This window comes from Orcinus orca, chromosome 2 (assembly GCF_937001465.1).
Source record: "Orcinus orca chromosome 2, mOrcOrc1.1, whole genome shotgun sequence".
Taxonomy (NCBI): Eukaryota; Metazoa; Chordata; class Mammalia; order Artiodactyla; family Delphinidae; genus Orcinus; species Orcinus orca.
In genome coordinates this window covers 102,147,616-102,168,694 of record NC_064560.1, presented here as the reverse complement: position 1 = coordinate 102,168,694, position 21,079 = coordinate 102,147,616, and the positions used below count along the sequence as shown (strand labels likewise).

Here is a 21,079-nt window from a genome sequence, read left to right as displayed (position 1 = left end):
CATGTGGGATCTTCCCGGACCAGGGCACGAACTTGTGTCCCCTGCATCGTTAGGCGGACTCCCAACCACTGCGCCACCAGGGAAGCCCTATGTTTTTATTCTTTTCTGTATCTCCTACATATAGTACAGTCCCTACCATAAAGTAGCCAAATAATAAATGTTTGTTGAATTGAATTATTGAGTTAGAGAGAACTCCTTTTGTTTAGGCCAAGAAAAAAAAAGGCAGGATGCAGGAAAAAGCAGAATGGGCTAATAAGAAAACTCAATAGCTTGTCCGTAATAATAGTGCAGGTACTAAGAACTTAGTTAATTCATACTTAAAATTCATGTCTCTGTGACTATACAAAAATTTCCCAAGCAGCCAAATATTGTCTGTTCAGCTAGACATCTGGTGCTATGATTCACCAGTTTTAAAGGTACTTTGGCCAGCCCTCTTCCTTTTTTTTGTTTTGTTTTGTTTTTTGCGGTACGCGGGCCTCTCACTGCTGTGGCCTCTCCCGTTGCAGAGCACAGGCTCCGGACGCGCAGGCTCAGCGGCCATGGCTCACGGGCCCAGCCACTCCGTGGCACGTGGGATCTTCCCGGACCAGGGCGCGAACCCGTGTCCCCTGCATCAGCAGGCAGACTCTCAACCACTGCGCCACCAGGGAAGCCCCCTCTTCCTTTTAAGTAGAAGAGTCAGCTACGTTCTCCCTTCAGCCTCCAGTTTCTCATCTGAATTCAGATCCACACGCTTGGACAGGCCAGGCTTGAGGCTCACTCTCAGGAACATCCCTTGGGCTTCGGAGCTGAGAGTCCAGGACCCAAATCCCAGCCATACCCCTTGCCACTTTTTTAGTCCCAGACAAGTCCCTCACAACTCTCTGAGCCTTGGTTTCAAAGTGGTAGAAATGGGGAAATAGGACTCCCTTACATAGTTATGCTGAATGTTTGATGAAAAATATTTGTGAAAATACCTAGCACAACGTTTTATTCTTCGTAAGAACCAAATAAATGTGAATTTCCTGTATATTCCTGAGGAGGTGGAGAAGGGAAGGGAAGACATAGGATGATGGTGGAGGACAAGGACCTTGACAGTAACAGGGGCCCTGAAAATCAAATGGGCCAGCAGCCGAGGGACTGTGTGCCACCACTTGAAAATCTGTTAAAGCACAGGTCTTAGTCATCCAAAGCCACACTGCACCAGAGGCAGCTGCCACAGGAGATTTTTTGATCAGTGTGGAAGGACATTCAAACCCTGCCAGGTTGAAATTGGGGCACAGTTGATAGTGAGATAGGCATCATTAATGGCAAGGGGAAAATTTTTGGCCTACACCAAGCAGAGAAAATTTTGAGATTCATCTAATGCTGTCTCAGAGAGTTCTGAGAATGTACAGAGGCAACCCCTGCAAATAAACCCAACACTGGAAATGGAGAAAGAAGGGAAAGTGTTAATAATCAATTGAGGAATCTCAGAGTATTCATAGGCATTTCACATCCATATGTATCCCTTCTGAGGTCCCGAAAGAAAGCCCAATGAGACCAGCTACTCTTCCCAGGGACTTAAGAGCCCAGATAATGTGTGTGTGTGTGTGATTGAGGGAGGGGGGCGTCAAGGTTTATGTTTTCCAGCTGCTCTGGGTAGAGTTCCCTTAAATCAGGATTAAAAACCGTTAAAGTTAGCTCATAAACAGGCTAACTGAACAGGCTGCTTGGCAGGCAGGGATTGAGGTATGGCAGGATGGGGGTAGCATTCCAAAACAGGATGAGCTTGTTAGTCAGATTTTTCTGACTGAATATGTCACAGATGTCACTGATTGCTGCCTAATGTGTCATTTGTTATCAGGCAGAAAATGCTAAATGATTACAGCTTTGCAGCAACCGGTGTCTCCCACCCCCATGAAGGAACACTTTTTAATTGAATGGACCACCGAAGCTATTTTTAAAGGCAAGTGACTCAAGACTAAGTACCCCTTTTCACTCTAATTGGTGAACATCGTTTTCTCATTTCGAGTCCCCTCAGAGATGCTGTTGAAGTAGGGCTTCAATGTTCTTTCTGTGTCGTAGATGCTCTTTCTGAGTATATTTTTAAATGTTTTGAAATTTTAAAAATGGTAAGATAATAAGTTACCACCCACAAATAAATTATATTTAATGGTGTTTTGAAAGGGTTAGTTTTAAAATCCTGTGTTTGAAGATTAAATCAAGACGTCAGACTGAAGGAAGCTTACCTCTACCAAATCTTATGAAATGACAGAAAAGGTTGAGAGATGGGGGAAAGGGGAAGGGGGAGAGGAATAATTGGTAACAGGACTGGGGACAAAAAAGTGTCATCAGTGTATCAGAAAATTTGGAAAATTTTCTTGGAAAAACAAATTAGAGCACCTGAACCTCAAATACTCCTAAGCTTAAGACTGCTAAAGGATTAGAAGCAATTTCAGGGCTGCTCCCATCTCAGAAAGAGCAGATTCAGTGCGTAGAGGGTGCTAGCATAATGACCAGAGCAATGAATGAAGATATAGCAGTTGGAGCAGCTGGACTGCTGATCTCCTTCCCTTTTCCTGCTTAGAATTGTCCCCAGATTAAAGCAGTGAGCCTGTGGGTCCTGGGAGCCAAAGATAGAATAATAGCAATGGACTCCAGGAGGGACAGGGAGACCCCTCGCTCTGAAATCACTCTGCCCAGCAGTATGTCCTATAATCACCGGAGTCAACTCACATTAAGAAGAAGTAGAGCACTAAAAGGAATTTTCATTTACAAAGTAAAAGATTAATCAACGTAAGAATAACCTAAGTTTGTAGAGGCAACAAACTCAGTAAATACTGAAATAATACCTGTGGAAAGATAAATGAAAAGTAAGTATAAATTTCATCTTATTTTAAGAAAAATATAACTATAAGTAAAATATATACTTGCTACAAATTAACAGTTATCTTCAAAGAGATTAGGACATTATTACATTAGTGGAAAGGAAGCAAACAGTGATCTTAGGGGTTAAAAACATGATTTTCAAAATAAGAAAACTCAGCAGATGTGTATCATCAATAGAAATTCCTTGAAAGGATAACTGACTTTTGGATGAATTTTAATAAAATAAATAATGAATCCAAGAAAGGTGAAGATATTCAAGAAACAGTGGAAAGGAAAGAAACTAGTTAACTTGTCTAATTATGGCCTGTGTTTAAAAATTAGTAACATAAAATTAAAATCTAATTAGATGCTGGTAGACTTTTCCTGTAAAAGACCAGAGAGTAAATATTTTCAGCTTTGTGGTCCATACAGACTCTGTCTTAACTACTCAGCTCTGCTGCTATAGTGTGAAAGCAGCCATAGATAATATGTATTGAATGGGCCTGTTTGTGTTCCAATAAAACTTTATTTACAAAACAGGCAGCAGGACAGATTTAGCCTGCCTGCCACCCCTGTTTTGGATGAATGCAGCATAAAGATGGCAGAGACAAGGTGTGATGAAGAGATAAGAGGAAAGTTCTAAAAGGTCAATTAATAATGAACCTTTACAAACCTAACAATATAACATCAAAAGTCATGTTTATAATATAACGTATAAAGTAAAAACTGATAGAAATACAGGTAGTGATGAAAAATACACAGCTATTTTGGAAGACTTCAACCCAGAAATTGACAGATAAAGTAGGAAAAAAGGAAGCAAGCGTAGTGAGAATTTGAATAACACAATAAAGAAACTTGACTGAATAGGTGTAAAGGACTGTACACAATAAATGGTGAATGCATAATCTCTTCTAACACACATGCAACATTAACTACTTTCTAAAACAAAGAGAGAAAAGAAAATGTTAATAAATTCCCAGATAAGAAATCATTCAGGTCACATTCTTTGATCACACTGCAATAAAATTTGGAGTTAGTACAAAAGAATACAATTTTTGTAACTTGGAAATAAAAAACCCACACCTTTAAATAACTTTAACTTAGAATAACTTTAATGAAAAGAAATGTAAACTGAAGCTATCAATTATTTAAACATAACAATACCAAAAATTTATTAAACATTACTATACAACCAGCTTTGTGGTAAGTGATCCACCTGGATTGTCTCATTTTATTGTCACAATAATCCTGAGAAGTTGATTCCATTATCATCTATTTCACAGATGAAGAACTGAAACACAAAGCTCTGTTAAATAACCTGCCCAAGGGCACATAGTCCATAGATGACAGAGTTGGGATTTGAACCTAGATAGTATAGTCCAGAGCCAGTATATTTAGCTGCTACAACAAGAAGAACAATGAGATCAATACAATTCAAAATCTATACATACTCAGAGAAAACTTATAGCCCTGGATGCATGCATTAGAAAATAGGAAAAGATTGAATGGAAGTAAATCGTGCATACAGTTCAAGAAGCTAAAGGAAGAAAAATAAAAATATATAAGGAAAGTATTACTAAAGAAAAAACCAGAAATGCATGAAATAAGGAGTAGAGTTAATCTGAATAAAATTAAAACTGATCATCTGAAAAGAAGCAAAAATATCAGAAGTCTAGAATGTTTAATCAAGGTTAAAAAAAAAAGAGAGACAGAATTATCAACCTTTGAAATAAGAAAGGGACATTATAAGTATAGAGTAGATTCTAAAAAATCTGAGATGAATACAAAATTTAAGATAATAAATTAGAAAATTCTAGATTAAAATAATTTCTGGAAAATAGAAATCACCAAAATTGACCCATGAAGAAATAGTCACCTTAAAACAACAACAATAAAAACAGTGAGAGCATAGTCAAAGCTCTCTCATAAAAGGTCACCAAACAAAGATGGTTCTATAAGTAAGGAACAAAAAATCCCTATGGTATATTAATTAGTTAATCCAAAGCATGGAAAAAATAGAAAGTTTTCTAACTCATTTACATTGGAGCTGACATGGCCTGAATTTTAAAACTGGCAAGAAAAGCGTACACTCACTTATGAACATCTGTAAGATATACAGATATCTTAAGTATTGGTATTAGTAACACTTTATCTTAAGTATTGGTATTAGTAACACTTTACTAATGCCAGAAATGTATTTTTTAAATGTCATAAGTAAGAAGGATTTATCTAAGCTATTTATCTAAGGTATTCAAGGCTGATTCAAAATTCAAAATATATTAATGCAAATCATTACATTCAAAATAAAAAAAATATTAAGAGATACAAATGGCGTTTGATACAATTTGACATCTATTTTTTTTAACATCTTTATTGGAGTATAATTGCTTTACAATGTTGTGTTAGTTTCTGCTGTATAACAAAGTGAATCAGCTATATGTATACATGTATCCCCATATCCCCTTCCTCTTGCATCTCCCTCCCACTCTCCCTATCCCACCCCTCTAGGTGGTCACAAAGCACAGAAGCCTGTGCTATGCAGCTACTTCCCACTAGCTATTTTACATTTGGTAGTATATATATGTCAATGCCACTCTTTCACTTCGTCCCAGCTTACCCTTCACCCACCCTGTGTCCTCAGGTCCATTCTCTACGTCTGTGTCTTTATTCCTGTCCTGCCCCTAGGTTGATTAGAAAGAAAACCACTTTTGCAAACCAGAAATAGAAAGAAACTTCTCTGTTTTAATGAAAGATATCTGCATACACAAGCATCATAGCTAATGAAGTATTAGAAGCTTTCCTATGAAAGTTTTTTCAATATTGCTTTGAGAGTCCTGGCTAATGTTATATGATAAGAAAAAGAAAGTTAAAAGTGGCAAACCAGGAGAAAATATTTTCAAAATATATATTATTACATTTAATAAAGAACACCCCAAAATTGATAATAAAAATATAAGCAACCTAATAAAAACATGTGCAAAGGATCTAAATAACCACTTCCATAAGGAGAAATGTAAATAATGAATAAAGTAATTTAAAATAACAGTGAATTGCATTTTTTTTTTTGCCCTTAGAACTGGCAAATGTGTAAGAGATTGATAATATCTAGTGTTTATAAAAATGTTGGGAAACAGGTATTTTCATATACTGTTGGTCAGAATGTAATTTGTAAGACTTTCTTAGAAAGCAATTTAGCAGAATTTACCAAAATTTTTACTCTACAATTTCTTTTACTCAGCAATTTTGTTTCTACTGTTTCAGCCAAAAGAATTGTTCATAGTGCACAAAAAAGAAAATACTTGTTTGTGTGCACCAGGAAATTTTAAGAAAGTTTGTTGCAACATTGTTTCAAATAGTGAAAAATTAGGAGTAATTTATATATCCGTTAGTAGGGAAATTAATTAATTATGTTACATTGATACAATAGAATACTGTGCAGCTGTTAAAATGAGACTGATCTGTATTCGACAGAAAGAGCTGAGAGATGTATTTTTAGGCTAAAAATAAAATTACAGAATTATTGTGAAGTGTGGATGTGAATTTTTTAATGTTACACATACATATGCATATACATATATATATATGCACATATATATGTGCATGTAAATGTATAAAAAATAATTTGGAAGTAGAATCACCTAATGTTTTTTTTTAGGGAGGACAGCAAGAATGAGGGACAGGAAACAGAGGTAAGACGAATGTTTTAGTCTCTATATTTCAGTGTTGTTTGAATCTTTCAGTGAAAATATATCCTGTAAATTTCTATGATTTTTTAAAGTTTTTTTTTTGAGTTTTTACATACTGAGACTAAAGTGCACAAATTATAAGTATATAGCCCAATGAATTTTTAAACGTGTATTACTCATGTAACCACTACCCAGATCAAGATGTAGAATATTTCTGCTCCCTAGAATGCTCCATTGTGGTCCTCCATTGTACCCACCACCACAGATTATTTTATCTGTCCCTGAAATTCATAGAAATAGAATCATACAGCTTGTTCTAATTTTGTGTCTGGCTCTTTTAGTTTCATATCATGTCTACTATACTAATCCATGTTATCAGTTCTTTTCTATTGCTTATAGTATCCCACTGTATGAATACACCACAATTTAGTTATCCATTCCTCTGTTGATAGACATTTGAGTTATTTTCAGTTTGGGGCTATTAGGAAGAAAACTGCTATGGCTTGCCTTGTACATGCCTTCTGCGATATTCATGCATTTCTCTTATATACCTAGTACTGGAACTGCTGGGTCGTAGAGGAGGTTTTAGTAGAGTGATTCAAGGTAATTGTAACAATTTACACTTTCATTAGTGTATATGGAAGTTCCAGTTCCAGTTGCTCCATATTCTGGTTACCACTGCATATTGTCAATTCTTTTCATTTTAGCCGTTCTGATGAGTCCATACTGATATTACATTCTGGTTTTATTTTTACTTGCTTGATAACTAATCATATGGAATATCTTTTCATGTACTTATGTCCATGCTGATATTCTGTTTTCTAAAACTCCCACTCAAGATTTTTCTCATTTTGTTTGAGCTGTTTATCTTCATTGTGTTGTTTATCTTTTTCTTACTGATTTGTTGGCATTCTTTAGATATTGTGGCTATGAGATATTTTTTGGATATATATGCTACATCTATGATATATGTATATAAACATGCATATATATATATATATATGCATATATATCACAAATATCTTCTCTTGGTCTATGACTTTCTGGTTCACTCTCTTGATGGTGTACTTCGATAAATAGAATTTCAGAATTTATAAATCTTTTATGGTTCATGGTTTTTTGGGTCTTATTTAAGAAATCGCTGCCTACCCCAAGGGCATGGAATTATTCGTCTATGTTATCTTCTAGAACGTGTCAGCAGACTCTGGCCCATGTGGCCTGCCACCTGTTTTTGTAAATAAATTTTTATTGGAACACAACGATTCCAATTCGTTAGTGTACTGTCTATGGTTGCTTTTGTGCTGTAGCAGCAGAGTTGAGTAGTTGCAACGGAGACCATGTGGACCACAAAATTGAAAATATTGAGTATCTTGTACTTTACAGAAAAAATTTACTAACCTCTGTTCTAGAAAATTATTGATTTCCTTTCATATTAGGCCTATAATCCAATTGGAATTAAGTTTTGTAAATGGTATAAAATAGGGTTAAAGTTTGTTACGTATGAATTATCTAACTGCTCCAGCATCAAGTTTTGAAAAAAAATCTCATTACCACAAAATTGCAGTAGCAACTTTGATGTATATCAGGTTACTGTATAGGCATGGGCCTGTTTCTAGACTCTCTCTTCTATTTCACTGTTTGTTTACCTATCACTGCACCAGTACCACACTATCTTAAATATTGTAGGTTTATGCTAAGTCTTGGTATCTGATATTGTAAATCTTCCAACAATTTCTTCTTCCTGATTTTTTGGCTCTTGCATTTCCATATAAAGTTTAGAATTGCCTGATAAATTTCCACAGAAAACCTTGCTGGGAATTTGACTGTGACTGCATTGAGTCAATGCAGTTGACTCAATGCAATTGAGTCAATGCAATTCTCCCAAAAATTAATTTTGGGAGAATTGATGTCTTTATAAAACAGAGTCTTCAAATCCATGAACATGGTATATTTATCTATTTGTTTAAGTGTTCTGTGGTTTTCCCTACAATGTTTTGTATTTTTCAGTTTAGCAATCTTGCATGTCTTTCATCAGATTCATTCCTAGATATTAGACCGTTTCCAAAGCTATTGTTAATAGTGTTGTATCTAAAATTTTATTGACTAATTGTTTTTGCAAGTGTAATATATAGAAATGCAATAGATTTTTATATATTGAGTTTGTATCTAGTGACCTACCTAAATTCATTTATTAATTCTAATAGTGTACATATTTTTTTGAGTTTTTCTATATTGACAACCACGTCACCTGGAATTACATTTTTACTTGCTCCTTTCCAATATTTATACCTCATAATTCTTGTTTTGTACCCTTTTGCACTAATTGGGACCTATGGAACAATAATTAACAGAAATGATGAAAACGAATGTATTTGAATTGTTCTGAGCTCAGGGAGAAAGCACTCAACATTTCACCATTAAATATGTGAGCAATAGACTTTTTATGTATAAACTTAATCATATTAAAGAGGTTCTCTTCTATTCCTAGTTTGTTGAGAGTTTTTATCATGAACTAGTGGTTAATTTAATTGGATGCCTTTTTTTTTTTTTTTTTTTTTTTTTTTTGTCGGTACGCGGGCCTCTCACTGCCGCGGCCTCTCCCACTGCGGAGCACAGGCTCCGGACGCACAGGCTCAGCGGCCGTGACTCACGGGCCCAGCCGCTCCACGGCATGTGGGATCCTCCCAGACCGGGGCACGAACCCGTGTCCCCTGCATCGGCAGGCGGACTCCCAACCACTGCGCCACCAGGGAAGCCCTGGATGCCTTTTTGTATCTGTTGAGGTAATCATATGGCCTTAATGTTCACTTTTTGTTAAAGAAGTAAATTATATTGATTAACTTTCAAAATTTAAACCATTTAAAAAAATTTTTTTGCCCACACCCCATGGCATGTGGGATCTTAGTTCCCCCGCTAGGGATCAAACCCACGGCCTCCATTGGAAGGCAGAGTCTTAACCACTGGACCACTGGGGAAGTCCCTATACCATTTTTTATTCCTAGAATAAGCGAATTTGGTCATGACGTAGTACATATATTCTCTGGATCTGATTTTCTAATATTTTATACTAATGTGTGTATCAATTAATAAGAAGTACACTTATGCAGTTTTCTTTTCTTGTAATTTCCTTGTATATTTTTGTATCAGGCTTATGCTGGTCTCATAAAATGAGTTAGGAAGAAGTGCTCTCTCTATATTCCTTAAAAGAGGTTGTACAAGATTGGTATTATTTCTTTCTTTAAATGTTTGGCAGAAATCACCAGTAAAGTCATCTATACTCGAATTTTCTTTGGGATAGATTTTAGTTACAGATTTAATGTATTTCTTTCTTTTATTATTTATTTATTTTACCTTATCCATTTTTTCCTTTTTATTTTATTTATTTTATTTATTTTTTTTTTTTTGCGGTACACGGGCCTCTCACTGTTGTGGCCTCTCCCGTTGCGGAGCGCAGGCTCTGGATGCGCAGGCTCAGCGGCCATGGCTCACGGGCCCAGCCGCTCCGCGGCATGTGGGATCTTCCCGGACCGGGGCACGAACCCGTGTCCCCTGCATCGGCAGGCGGACTCTCAACCACTGCGCCACCAGGGAAGCCTCCTTTTTATTTTTTAATTGAAGTATAGTTGACATACAATATTATATTAGTTTCAATTGTACAACATACTGATTCAGCATTTATATACTTTACAGACTGATCACCACAATAAGTCTAAGTCCATCTGTCACCATACAGAGTTATTACAATAGTATTGACTATATTCCCTATGCTGTACATTTCATCCCTATGATTTACTTATTTTATATCTAGGAGTTTGTACCTCTTATTCCCCTTTACTTGTTTTGCTTAACCCCCTACTCCCCTTCCCTCTGATAACCACCAGTTTGTTCTCTGAATCTATGAGTCTGTTTCATTTCGTTTTATTTATTCACTTGTTTTGTATTTTTGTATTTTTTGCAATGTTGTCAGTTTTATTTTTGCATAGGAAAAGCATCATAATGACTAATGAGAAGATTAAAATGGTCTCTGTGAATCATCATCTCTTGCCAGTGGTTATTCAGATTCAGAGTGGAGTATGAGATACTCTCTGCTTAATAATTTGTCAAAAGCAGTGGTTCTCAACCAGGGGCAGTTTTGCCCCCGAGGGGTTGTTTTGTATTTTAGATTCCACATGCAAGTGATAACATAGAGTATATATCTATGGCTGAGTAATATTCTCTTATATATATATAATACATAGATATATAATATATATGTATCTCACATCTTCTTTATCCCTTTGTCTATAGATGGACATTTAGGTTGCTTCCATATTTCCACATTGGCTATTGTAAATAATGCTGCAATGAACATAGGGGTACATATATATTTTTGAATTATATTTTCATTTTCTTCAGATAAATACACAGAGGTGAAATTGCTAGATCATATGATAGTTCTATTTTTAGTTTTTTGAGGACCCTCCATACTGTTTTCCATAGTGGCTGCACCAATTTACATTCCTACCAACGGGGCATGAGGGTTGCCTTTTCTCCACATCTTTGCCAACACTCATTATTTGTTGTCTTTTTGATAATAGCCATTCTGACAGGTGTGAGGTAATATCTCCTTGTGGTTTTGATTTGCTATTCCTTGATAATTATTGATGTTGAGCATGTTTTCATATGTCCATTGGCCATCTGCATGTCTTCCCTGGAAAAATGTCTATTCATGTCCTCTGCCCAATTTTTACTTGTTTTTGTTTGATGTTGAGTTGTGTGAGTTCTTTATACATTTTGGATATTAACCCCTTTTGCAACTATCATCTCCCATTTAGTAGGTTGCCTTCTCATTTTGTTGATGGTTTCCATTTCTGTGCAAAACCTTTTTAGTTTGTTGTAGTTCCATTTGATTATTTTTGCTTTTGTAGCCCTTACCTGAGAAGACAGATCCAAAAAAAATATTCCTAAGACCAATATCAAGAAACCTACTGCCTATATTTTCTTATAAGAATTTTATGGTTTCAGAACGAACATTTAGGTCTTTAATCCATTTTAAATTTATTTTTGTAAATGGTGTAAGAACGTGGTCCAGTGTCCTTCTTTCCCATGTAGCCAACCAGTTTTCCCAACACCATTTATTAAAAACAGTCTTTCCCCACTCTATGTTCTTGGCTCCTTTGTTGTAAATTAATTTGCCGTGTAAATGTGGGTTTATTTCTGGGCTCTCTATTCTGTTCCATTCATCTATGTCTGTTTTTGTGCTAGTACCATACTGTTTTGATTACAGTTGTTTTGCAGTATAGCTTGAAATCAGGGAGCATGATACCTCCAGCTTTGTTCTTCTTTCTTAAAATTGGTTTTGCAATTCAAAGTCTTTTGCGGTTTTATACAAATTTTTGAATTATTTGTTCCAGTTCTATGAAAAATGCCATTGGTATTCTGGGATTGCATTAAATCTGTAGGTTGCTTTAGGTAGTATGGTCATTTTAATAATATTAATTCTTCCAATCCATGAGGACAGTATATCTTTCCATTTATTCGTATTGTCTTCAATTTCTTTCATCCACAGTCTTATTGTTTTCAGAGTACAGGTCTTTCCTCCTTGGTTAAATGTATTCCTAGGTATTTTATTCTTTTTTGATGCAATTGCAGTTGTAGATGGGATTGTTTTCTTAATTTCTGTTTCTGGTAGTTTATTATTAGTGTATAGCAGTGCAACAGTTTTCTATATATTAAAATCTTGCATCCTGCAATCTTATTGAATTCATTCATTAGTTCTAATAGTTTTTGGTAGTTTTAGGGTTTTTTTATGTATAGTATCATGTCATCTACAAATAGTGACAGTTTTATTTCTTGCTTTCCAATTTGGACACCTTTTATTTCTTTTTCTTATCAGATTGCTGTGGCTAGGACTTCCAATACTATGTTGAATAAAAGTGATGATATGAGCACCCTTATCTTGTTCCTGATCTTAGAGAAAGAGCTTTCAGCTTTTCACCCTTGAATATTATGTTAGCTGTGGGTTTTTCATATATGGCCTTTATTATGTTGTGGTAAGTTCCCTCTGTACCCACTTTCTGGAGAGTTTTTATCATAAATAAATGTTGAATTTTGTCAAATGTTTTTTATGCATCTATTCAGATGATCATATTATTTTTATCCTTTGTTTTCTTAATGTGATGTATCATGTTGATTGATTTGCAAATAATGAATCAACCTTGCATCTCTGGAATAAATATCATTTGATCATGGTGTATGATCCTTTTAGTGTATTGTTGAATTTTGTTTGTTAATATTTTGTTGAGGATTTTTGCATCTGTGTCCATCAGGGATATTGGTCTGTAATTTTTTTGTAGTATCTTTATCTGGTTTGGGTATCAAGGTAATGCTAGCCTTGTAGAATGAATTTGGAAGCATTCATTTCTCTTCAATTTTTTTAGTAATTTGAGAAGGATGGGTATTTACTCTTCTTTAAATCTTTGGTGGAATTCACCTGTGAAGTTGTCTGGTCCTGGACTTTTTTTTTGTTGGGAGTTGTTTCATTACTGATTCATTACTAGTGAACAGTCTACTCAAATTTTATATTTTTTCCTGACTCATTCTTAGAAGAGTGTATGCTTCTAGGCATTTATCCATTTCTCCTATGTTGTCCAATTTGTTGGTGTATAATTGTTCATAGTAATGTCTTATAATCTTTTTTATTTCTGAGGTCTAAGTTGTACTTCTCTCTTCTTTCTGATTTTATTTATTTGAATTCTGTCTCTGTCTCTCTCTCTCTCCTTGAATGAGTCTGGCTAAAGGTTTATCACTTTTGTTTATATTTTCAAAGAATCGGCCCTTAGTTTCATTGATTGTTTCTATTGTATTCAATCTCTAATTTATTTATTTCAACTCTGATCTTTATTATTGTCTTCCTTCTACAATACTAACTTTGGGGTTTGTTTATTCTTCTTTGCTAGTTCCTTTGGGTGTAAATTTAGTTTGTTTATTTGAGATTTTTCTTGTTTCCTGAGGTAGGCCTATATTGCTATAAATTTCCCTCTTAAAACTGCTTTTGCTGTGTCCCATTGATTTTGGAACACTGTTTCCATTTTCATTTGTCTTAAGGAATTTTTTGATTTCCTCTTTGATTTCTTCATTGACTCATTGGTTGCTTAGAAGCATATTGGTTAGCATCCAAGTATTTGTGTTTTTTTCTTAGTTTTCTTCTTGTAATTGATTTCTAGTCTCATAGAAAAGATGCTTGATATAATTTCAGTCATCCTAAATTTACTGAGACTTGTTTTGTGGTCTAACATGTGATCTATCCTGGAGAATGTTCAAGGTGCTCTTGAGAAGAATGTGTAGTCTGCTGTTTGGGGGTGGAAAGTTCTACATATATCTGTTAAGTACATCTGGTCTAATATGTCATTTAAGGTCAATGTTTCCTTATTGATTTTCTGTCTGGATGATCTGTCCACTGATGTAAGTGTGGTGTTTAGGTCCCCTACTATTACTGCATTACAGGCAACTTTTCCTTTTATGTCTGTTAATATTTGCTTTATGTGTTTAGGGGCTCCTATGTTGGGTGCATAGGCAGTTACAAGTGTTATGTCACCTTGTTGGATTGATCCCTTTGTCATTATGTAATACCCTTCTTTGTCTCTTGTTACCGTCTGGGTTTTAAAGTTTATTTTGTCTGATATAAGCATTGCTACCCCAACTTTCTTCTCATTTCCATTTGCATGGAATATCTTTTTTCATCCCTTCACTTTCAGTCTGTGTCTTTACATCTAAAGTAAGTCTCTTGTAGGCAGCATATATATGGGTCTTCTTTTTTTTTCTTTAATCCATTCAGTCACCCATGTCTTTTTTTTTTTTTTTTTATGGTATGTGAGGCTCTCACTGTTGTAGCCTCTCCCATTGTGGAGCACAGGCTCTGGACATGCAGGCTCAGCGGCCATGGCTCACGGGCCTAGCCACTCCACGGCATGTGGGATCTTCCCGGACCGGGGCACGAACCCGTGTCCCCTGCATCGACAGGCAGACTCTCAACCACTGCGCCACCAGGGAAGCCCCACCCATGTCTTTTTATTGGAGAATTTATTTACATTTTAAGTAAATATTGTTAGATATGTACTTATTACCATTTTGTTACTTGTATTCTGGTCGTTTATGTAGTTTTTCTCTGTTCCTTCCTTCTTTTTTTGCTCTCTTCCCTCATGGTTTGATGACTGTCTGTAGTGTTATGTCTGGATTCCTTTCTTTATTTTTTGTGTAACTGTTATAGGTTTTTGGTTTGTGGTTACCATGAGGTTCATATATAAAAACCAATGTATATTTCAGTCTATTTTAATTTGATGGTCACTTAAGTTTGAATGCTTCTAAAAATGCTACATTTTTTACTCCCCCCTTCCAATGTTTTATGTTTTGGATGTCATATTTTACACCTTTTTATTTTTTGTATTGCTTAACTAATTATCTTATTTTTTAATTTATTTATTTTACTTTATTTCTTTGGCTGCCTTGATCTCAGTTGCGGCACGTGGGATCGTCGTAGTGGCATGTGCGATCTTCCGCCACAGCGCTCAGGCTCTTTGTTGCAGTGCGCAGGCTTCTCTCTAGTTGTGGTGCGTGGGCTTCTCTCTAGTTGTGGCATGTGGGTTTTCTCTCTCTAGTTGTGGCGTGCAGGCTCCAGGGCTCATGGACTCTGTAGTTTGTGGCACATGGGCTCCCTTGTTGAGGTGCACGAGCTCAGTAGCTGCTGCGCATGGGCTTAGTTGCCCCGTGGCATCTTAGTTCCCCGACCAGGGATGGAACTTGCCTTGGAAGACGGATTCCTTACCACTGGACCACCAGGGAAGTCCCTAATTATTTTAGATAGATGATTTTACTACTTTTGTCTTTTAACCTTCATACTAGCTTTATCAGTGGTTGATCTGCTATCGTTACTATGTGTTTGCTTTTACTAATAATACTTTTCTTTCATAATTTTCTTGTTTCTAGTTTTGGCCTTTTCTTTTCTATTTAAAGAAGTCCCTTTAACATTTCTTGTAAGGCTGGTTTAATGGCGATGAACTCCTTCAGCTTTTACTTGTATGGAAAACTCTTTATCTCTCCTTTTATGCTGAATAATAACCTTGCTGGGTATGGTAGTCTTGTTTGTACATTTTTACACCTAACATTGTCTCAGAGGTCTCTTAAACTATCTTATTTTTGTTTGCTTGTTTTAGTGCTTTTTTCTTTTTGCTGGTCTAATTGGGCGATTTCCACTACCTTGTCTTCCGGATTGCTGATCTGTTCATCTGTATCCTCTAATATGCTATTAATTCCCTTTAGTGTCTTTTTCATTTACATTTTTGTATTATTCAGTTCTGCTGGTTCTTTTTTATATTTTCTATCTTTGTTGAAGGTCTCATTGATTTCATCCATTCTTCTCTCAAGTTTGGTGAACATTTTTATGACTATTACTTTATAGTCTCTGGTAAATTCCTTATCTCCATTTTGTTTAGTTCTATTTCTGAGGTTTTGTCTTATTCTTTCATTTGGAGGTATTACTTTGTCTCCTATTTTGCCTAACTTTCTGTGTTTGTTTCTTTATTAGGTATATCAGTTACATCTCCTGGTCTTGAAAGAGCAGCCTATGTAGAAAGTGTTTTGTGGAGCCCAATAGTGCAATCCCCCTGGTCACCAGCCCCTCCAGGAGTATTGCCTCTGTGGGCTGTGTGCACTCTCCTGTTGTGGTTGGGCCCTGATTGTTGCAGACACACTGGTGAGTGGGGCTGTCCCCTGGTATACTGGCTGTGTGGCCTGGCTGTGACTTCTGTAGTCATGCTGGTGTGCAGGGCTGCCCCCCAGAGTGGGAGCTGCTTTGGAGGGGTGCCAGTGCCAGCCAGGGTACCCACTAAGTGGGGCGAGGTGGGAGCCACTTTGGAGGGGCTGGCCAGTGGCTGGCAGGCTTGGTAGATGGGTCCTCAGGGGAATGCCAGGGCAGGACACATGGCATTAGCTAGGTTGATGGAGAGCGACAGAAATGGTGCCTGCCAGCCCTGGGCCAGCTAGGTAGAAAGAGAGCTAAAAAACAAAGATGGTGCCGATCAGCACTTCCATCCCCAGAGAAAGTTCCACCAGATACCTGCCTCTCCAGCATATGCCCTAAAATTAGCCAGTGAATCTCCTTGTGTGACCCAGGTACTTTCCAAGCTGCTGCCTCTGTGCTGGGTATCAGAGTGAGTGAGTCTGTGCATGACCTCTTCAGGAGCAGAGTCTTGGTTTCCCAAAGCCCGCCAGCTCTCCTGGTGAGCCTTGCTGGTTTTCAAAGCTGGATGTTATGGGGGCTCATCTTCCTGGTGCAGCTTTTCTGGGTCGTGGCGACCCACATGGTGCTCAGACCCCATACTCCTCTGGGGGAACCTCTGTGGTTGTAATATCTTTCCCACATGTGGGTCACAGCACTTGGGGTGTGGGTTCTGACTAGACCATGTCTCTGCCCCTTCTACCTGTCTTGATGTGGCCTTTTCTTTCTATCCTTAGTTGTAGAAAATCCATTCTGCAGGTCATCAGGTTATTCTGAGAGATAGTTGTTCTATATGTAGTTGTTGTTTTGTTGTGTCCATGGGAGGAGGTGAGCTCAGAATCTTCCTACTCTGCCATCTTGATCTGGACCCCTCTGGATTTAATATATTTAACAACTATTCAGATTAAAAATTTTTTTTCTTGTGTCAATTTAGATAACTTGTGATCTTAAAGAAAATCATTGGTTTTATTTAATTTGTTAAATTTATTTATATAAAACTATGTATCATAACCCTATATTATCTTTTTATGTCTGTAGGATCTGCAGTGATATCTCCCTTTCATTTTGATATTAGTAGTGTATACTTTCTTTTTCTTGATTGGTCTTTCTAAGAGTTTATCAAGTTTATAGATATTATGACAGAAAAAATTTTTGATTCTGTTGATTTTTGTCTATGTATGTGAGCTTACTCTTTTTTCAATTTATGTTTTCACTTTTATTAATTTCCTTCTATTTTTTATTCTTTTTCTAACTTCTTGAGATGGTAACTTAGAAGTTGATTTTTCATTTTTTTCCAATATATGCATTGAATGTCATTTTTCTCCTAAGCACTGTGAATCAACAGGTCCAATCAGGAGAGAGAAATCACACAGTAATTTCAACAGAAAGATTTTAATATAAGGAATTATTAACAATACCAGGGGATGGCAGTAATGAGGGATTGGTTAGCAAGAATTAAAGAAGATTCAAAAGAATATAGGACTAGTAGATACAGGGAAAAGCTAGTACACCCCAGAGCTGAGATAGCACACCAAGGAAGAGGCCCACTGAGGCCTGAGATCCAGACCTTTCTTTAGAAGGCACAGCGTGGCTCACTAGATGGCAGAAAGGTTACTGTGGTGCCATCCTGCTTCAATATGCTGGAAATCCACCCTCTGAAACTTGCTGGAAATCCACCTTGTGGGGTGCCAGGGAAGACTCTTCACAGGGAGATATCTCACTGGAGGCCCTTTGCTACAAAAGTGCCTGAGGGATATGCCAGGGGAAGCTGCTGGCTGCTAGGTGCTGCTGGCCACTGTGCACTGCAGAAGTCTAGTGTAGGGGGAAATAATGCATCCTGGAGAAGCTTGCACAGCAGGCACCCCAGAACCAGGAAGCAAAAACTTTTCCCTCCTGCAATGTATTTACAGTGCCCTCTAATGGCAAAGTACCAGTTGGCAAGGGGAAATATTTAAAGGACCCAAACCCATTTTCACAAAGCAGCCTAATAGGTGGAACTTAGAACTGAAAGGCAGTAAGTAATAACCAGCACACACCATTTTAGCCATATCCCATAAAGTTTAGTGTGTTTTATTTTCAATATCTAATTTTCATCGTGCTTTCCTGACTGCTGGGTTATTTAGAAGAATGTTGGTTAACTTCTAAACGTTATCAAATTTTCTAGTTATCTATTAATTGATTTCTAGTTTTATTCCACCATAGCCTGAGAACATACCCTATGTGATTTTAATTTTTTGAAGTTTTTTCAGACCTGTTTTATGTATACCATATAGTGCATTTTGGTAAATATTTTGTGAGCATGTGAAAAGAATGTGTATTCTCCAGTTGCTTAGTGTAGTGTCCTACATATATATATATATGTGTATATGTATATATATATATATATATATATATAGTGTCGTACATATATAGTGTCCTATATATATATATATATATATCAGGTAGGTTAAATTTTTTAATAATTTTGTTCAAAGAGTCTATATAACTTAGTTTTCTTTTTTTAGTCTAACACACCAGAAATAGGTGTATTAAACTAAGATTGGGGTTATGTCTATTTCTCCTTTTTTGTATTATTACCTTGTTTGAAACTATGTTATTTTGGATGTAAAAACTCAGGATTGCTGTGTATTCATGTTGAATTGACCCTTTTATCTTAGGAAATGCCACCCTTTATCTCTAGTACACTTCTTGCCTTAAAGTTTACCTTATCTGTTACTAATCTTTCCACACAAGCTTCCTTTACTTTATAGTTTGTATGATATTTATTTCCATTACTTTGGTTTCAATCTGTGTACTTATATTTAAAGTGTAACAGCACACACTTGAGTTGTTTTTTTAAATCCAGTCTGGAAATCTTTGCCTTTTAATTGAAGGGTTTAGTCCATTTGTACTTCATATAATTAGTCATATAACTGACTTGCTTATGTTTTTAATTTCTCTCATCTGTTCTTTCTTTTTTCTTTCTTTCCTATTTTTTAGGATTAATTATTTTATTATTCTGTATTACTTCTTTACTAGTTTTTCTTAAATACCATCACGGTCAAGATGCAGGCATAGCTTAGAGATTTGCTTTCTCAGTGCATATAAGAGTTGTTTATACTATACTGTAGTCCATTAAATGTGAAATAGCATTGTCTTTTTTAAAAAATGTACATACTTTAATTAAATAATACTTTACTGCTAAAAAATATTAACCATCACCTCTTTCAGAAAGTCATAATCTTTTTGCTGGTGGAGGGTCTTGCCTCAGTGTTGATGCTGCTGACTGATCAGGGTGGTGGTTGCTGAAGGTTGGGGTGGCTGTGGCAATTTCTTAAACCAAGACAGAAACAAAGTCTGCTGCATCAGTAAGCTCTTGCTTTCACAAACATTTCTCTGTAGCATGCAATGCTGTTCGATAGCATTGTACCCCCAGTAGGACTTCTTTCAAAATTAGAGTCAGTCCTCTCAAACTCTGCCACTGCATCTTCATAGCATCTTCACCAGGAGTAGATTCCATCTCAAGAAACCACTTTGCTCATCCTTAAGAAGCCACTCCTCATCCGTTAAAGATTTATTATGAGATTGCATCAATTCACTAACATCTTCAGGCTCCATGTCTAATGCTAGTTCTCTTGCTATTTCCACCACATTTGCAGTTACTTCCTCTATTGAAGTCTTGAACCCTCCAAGTCATCCATGAGGATTGGAATCAACTTCTTTCAACTCCTGTTAATGTTGATATTTTGACCTCTTACCATGAACCCTTAATGTTCTTAATGGCGTCTAGAATGGTGAATCCTTTCCAGAAGGTTTTCAATATACTTTGTCCAGATCCATCCTAGGAATCACTATCTATGGCATCTATAACCTTACAAAATGTATTTCTTTAAGAATAAGACGTGAAAGTTGAAATGACTCCTTGATCAATGGGCTGAAGTATGGATGTTGCGTTAGCAGGCATGAAAACAATAAGCAGTAATATTTTGAAAGGAACCTTTTTTTCTGAGCAGTAGTTCTTAACAGTGGGCTTAAAATATTCAGTAAACCATGTTGTCGACAGATGTACTGCTGTCCAGGCTTTCTTGTTCCATTTATAGAGCACAGGCAGAGAAGATTTAGCATAATTTTAAGGACCCTAGGATTTTCAGAATGATAAATGAGCATTGGGTTCAGCTTAAAGTCACCAGCTGCGTTAGCATGTGATGAGGGAGTCAGCCTCTCCTTTGAAACTTTGAAGCCAGGCATTGACTTTTCCTCTCTAGCTACGAAGGTCCTAGATGGCATCTTCTTCCAATATAAGGCTACTTTGTCTACATTGAAAATCTGTTATTTAGTGTAGCCATGTTCAATATTGGTCTTAGCTAGATCTTCTGGATAACTTACTGCAGTTTCTACATCAGCACTTGCTGCTTCACCTTGCACCGATATGTTATGGAGATGGCTTCTTTCTTGAAACCTCATGAACCAACCTCTGCTACCTTCAGACTTTTCTTCTGCAGCTTCCTCATCTCTCCCAGCCTACATAGAATTGAAGAGAGTTGGGTTCTTGCTCTGGATTAGGCTTCAACTGAAGAGAATGTTGTAGCTGGTTTAATCTTCTATGCAGACCGCTCAAGCTTTCGTCATATCAGCAATAAGGCTGTTTTGCTGTCCTATCATTCATGTGTTCACTGGAGTAGCACTCTTAATTTCCTTCCAGAACTTCCCTTTGCATTTGCAACTTGGTTAACTGTTTGATGTAAGAGGCCTAGATTTGGGCCTATCTCAGCTCTCTATGGGCCTTCCTCACTTAGCTTAATAATTGCCAGCTTTTGATTTTAAGTGAGAG

The 21,079-nt window shown here is 36.6% G+C and overlaps 1 protein-coding gene across 6 annotated transcripts in view; it reads left to right on the top strand.

The window, feature by feature from the left end:
• Nucleotides 1–21,079, top strand: part of TEX9 (testis expressed 9) — a 216,545-nt gene that overhangs the window by 9,084 nt on the left and 186,382 nt on the right. For 2 of the 6 annotated variants that reach the window (XM_049706011.1, XM_033436974.2), the window contains exons 2-3: nucleotides 1,826–1,927; nucleotides 6,485–6,518. In XM_049706011.1, coding sequence (XP_049561968.1) covers nucleotides 1,840–1,927; nucleotides 6,485–6,518 — 122 coding nt within the window. In that variant the 5' untranslated portion in view covers nucleotides 1,826–1,839. Of the gene's footprint in view, nucleotides 1–1,825; nucleotides 1,932–6,455; nucleotides 6,519–21,079 lie in introns of those variants that run through there. The other 4 variants (XM_049706009.1, XM_049706013.1, XM_049706010.1 and 1 more) reach the window with 3 other exon arrangements.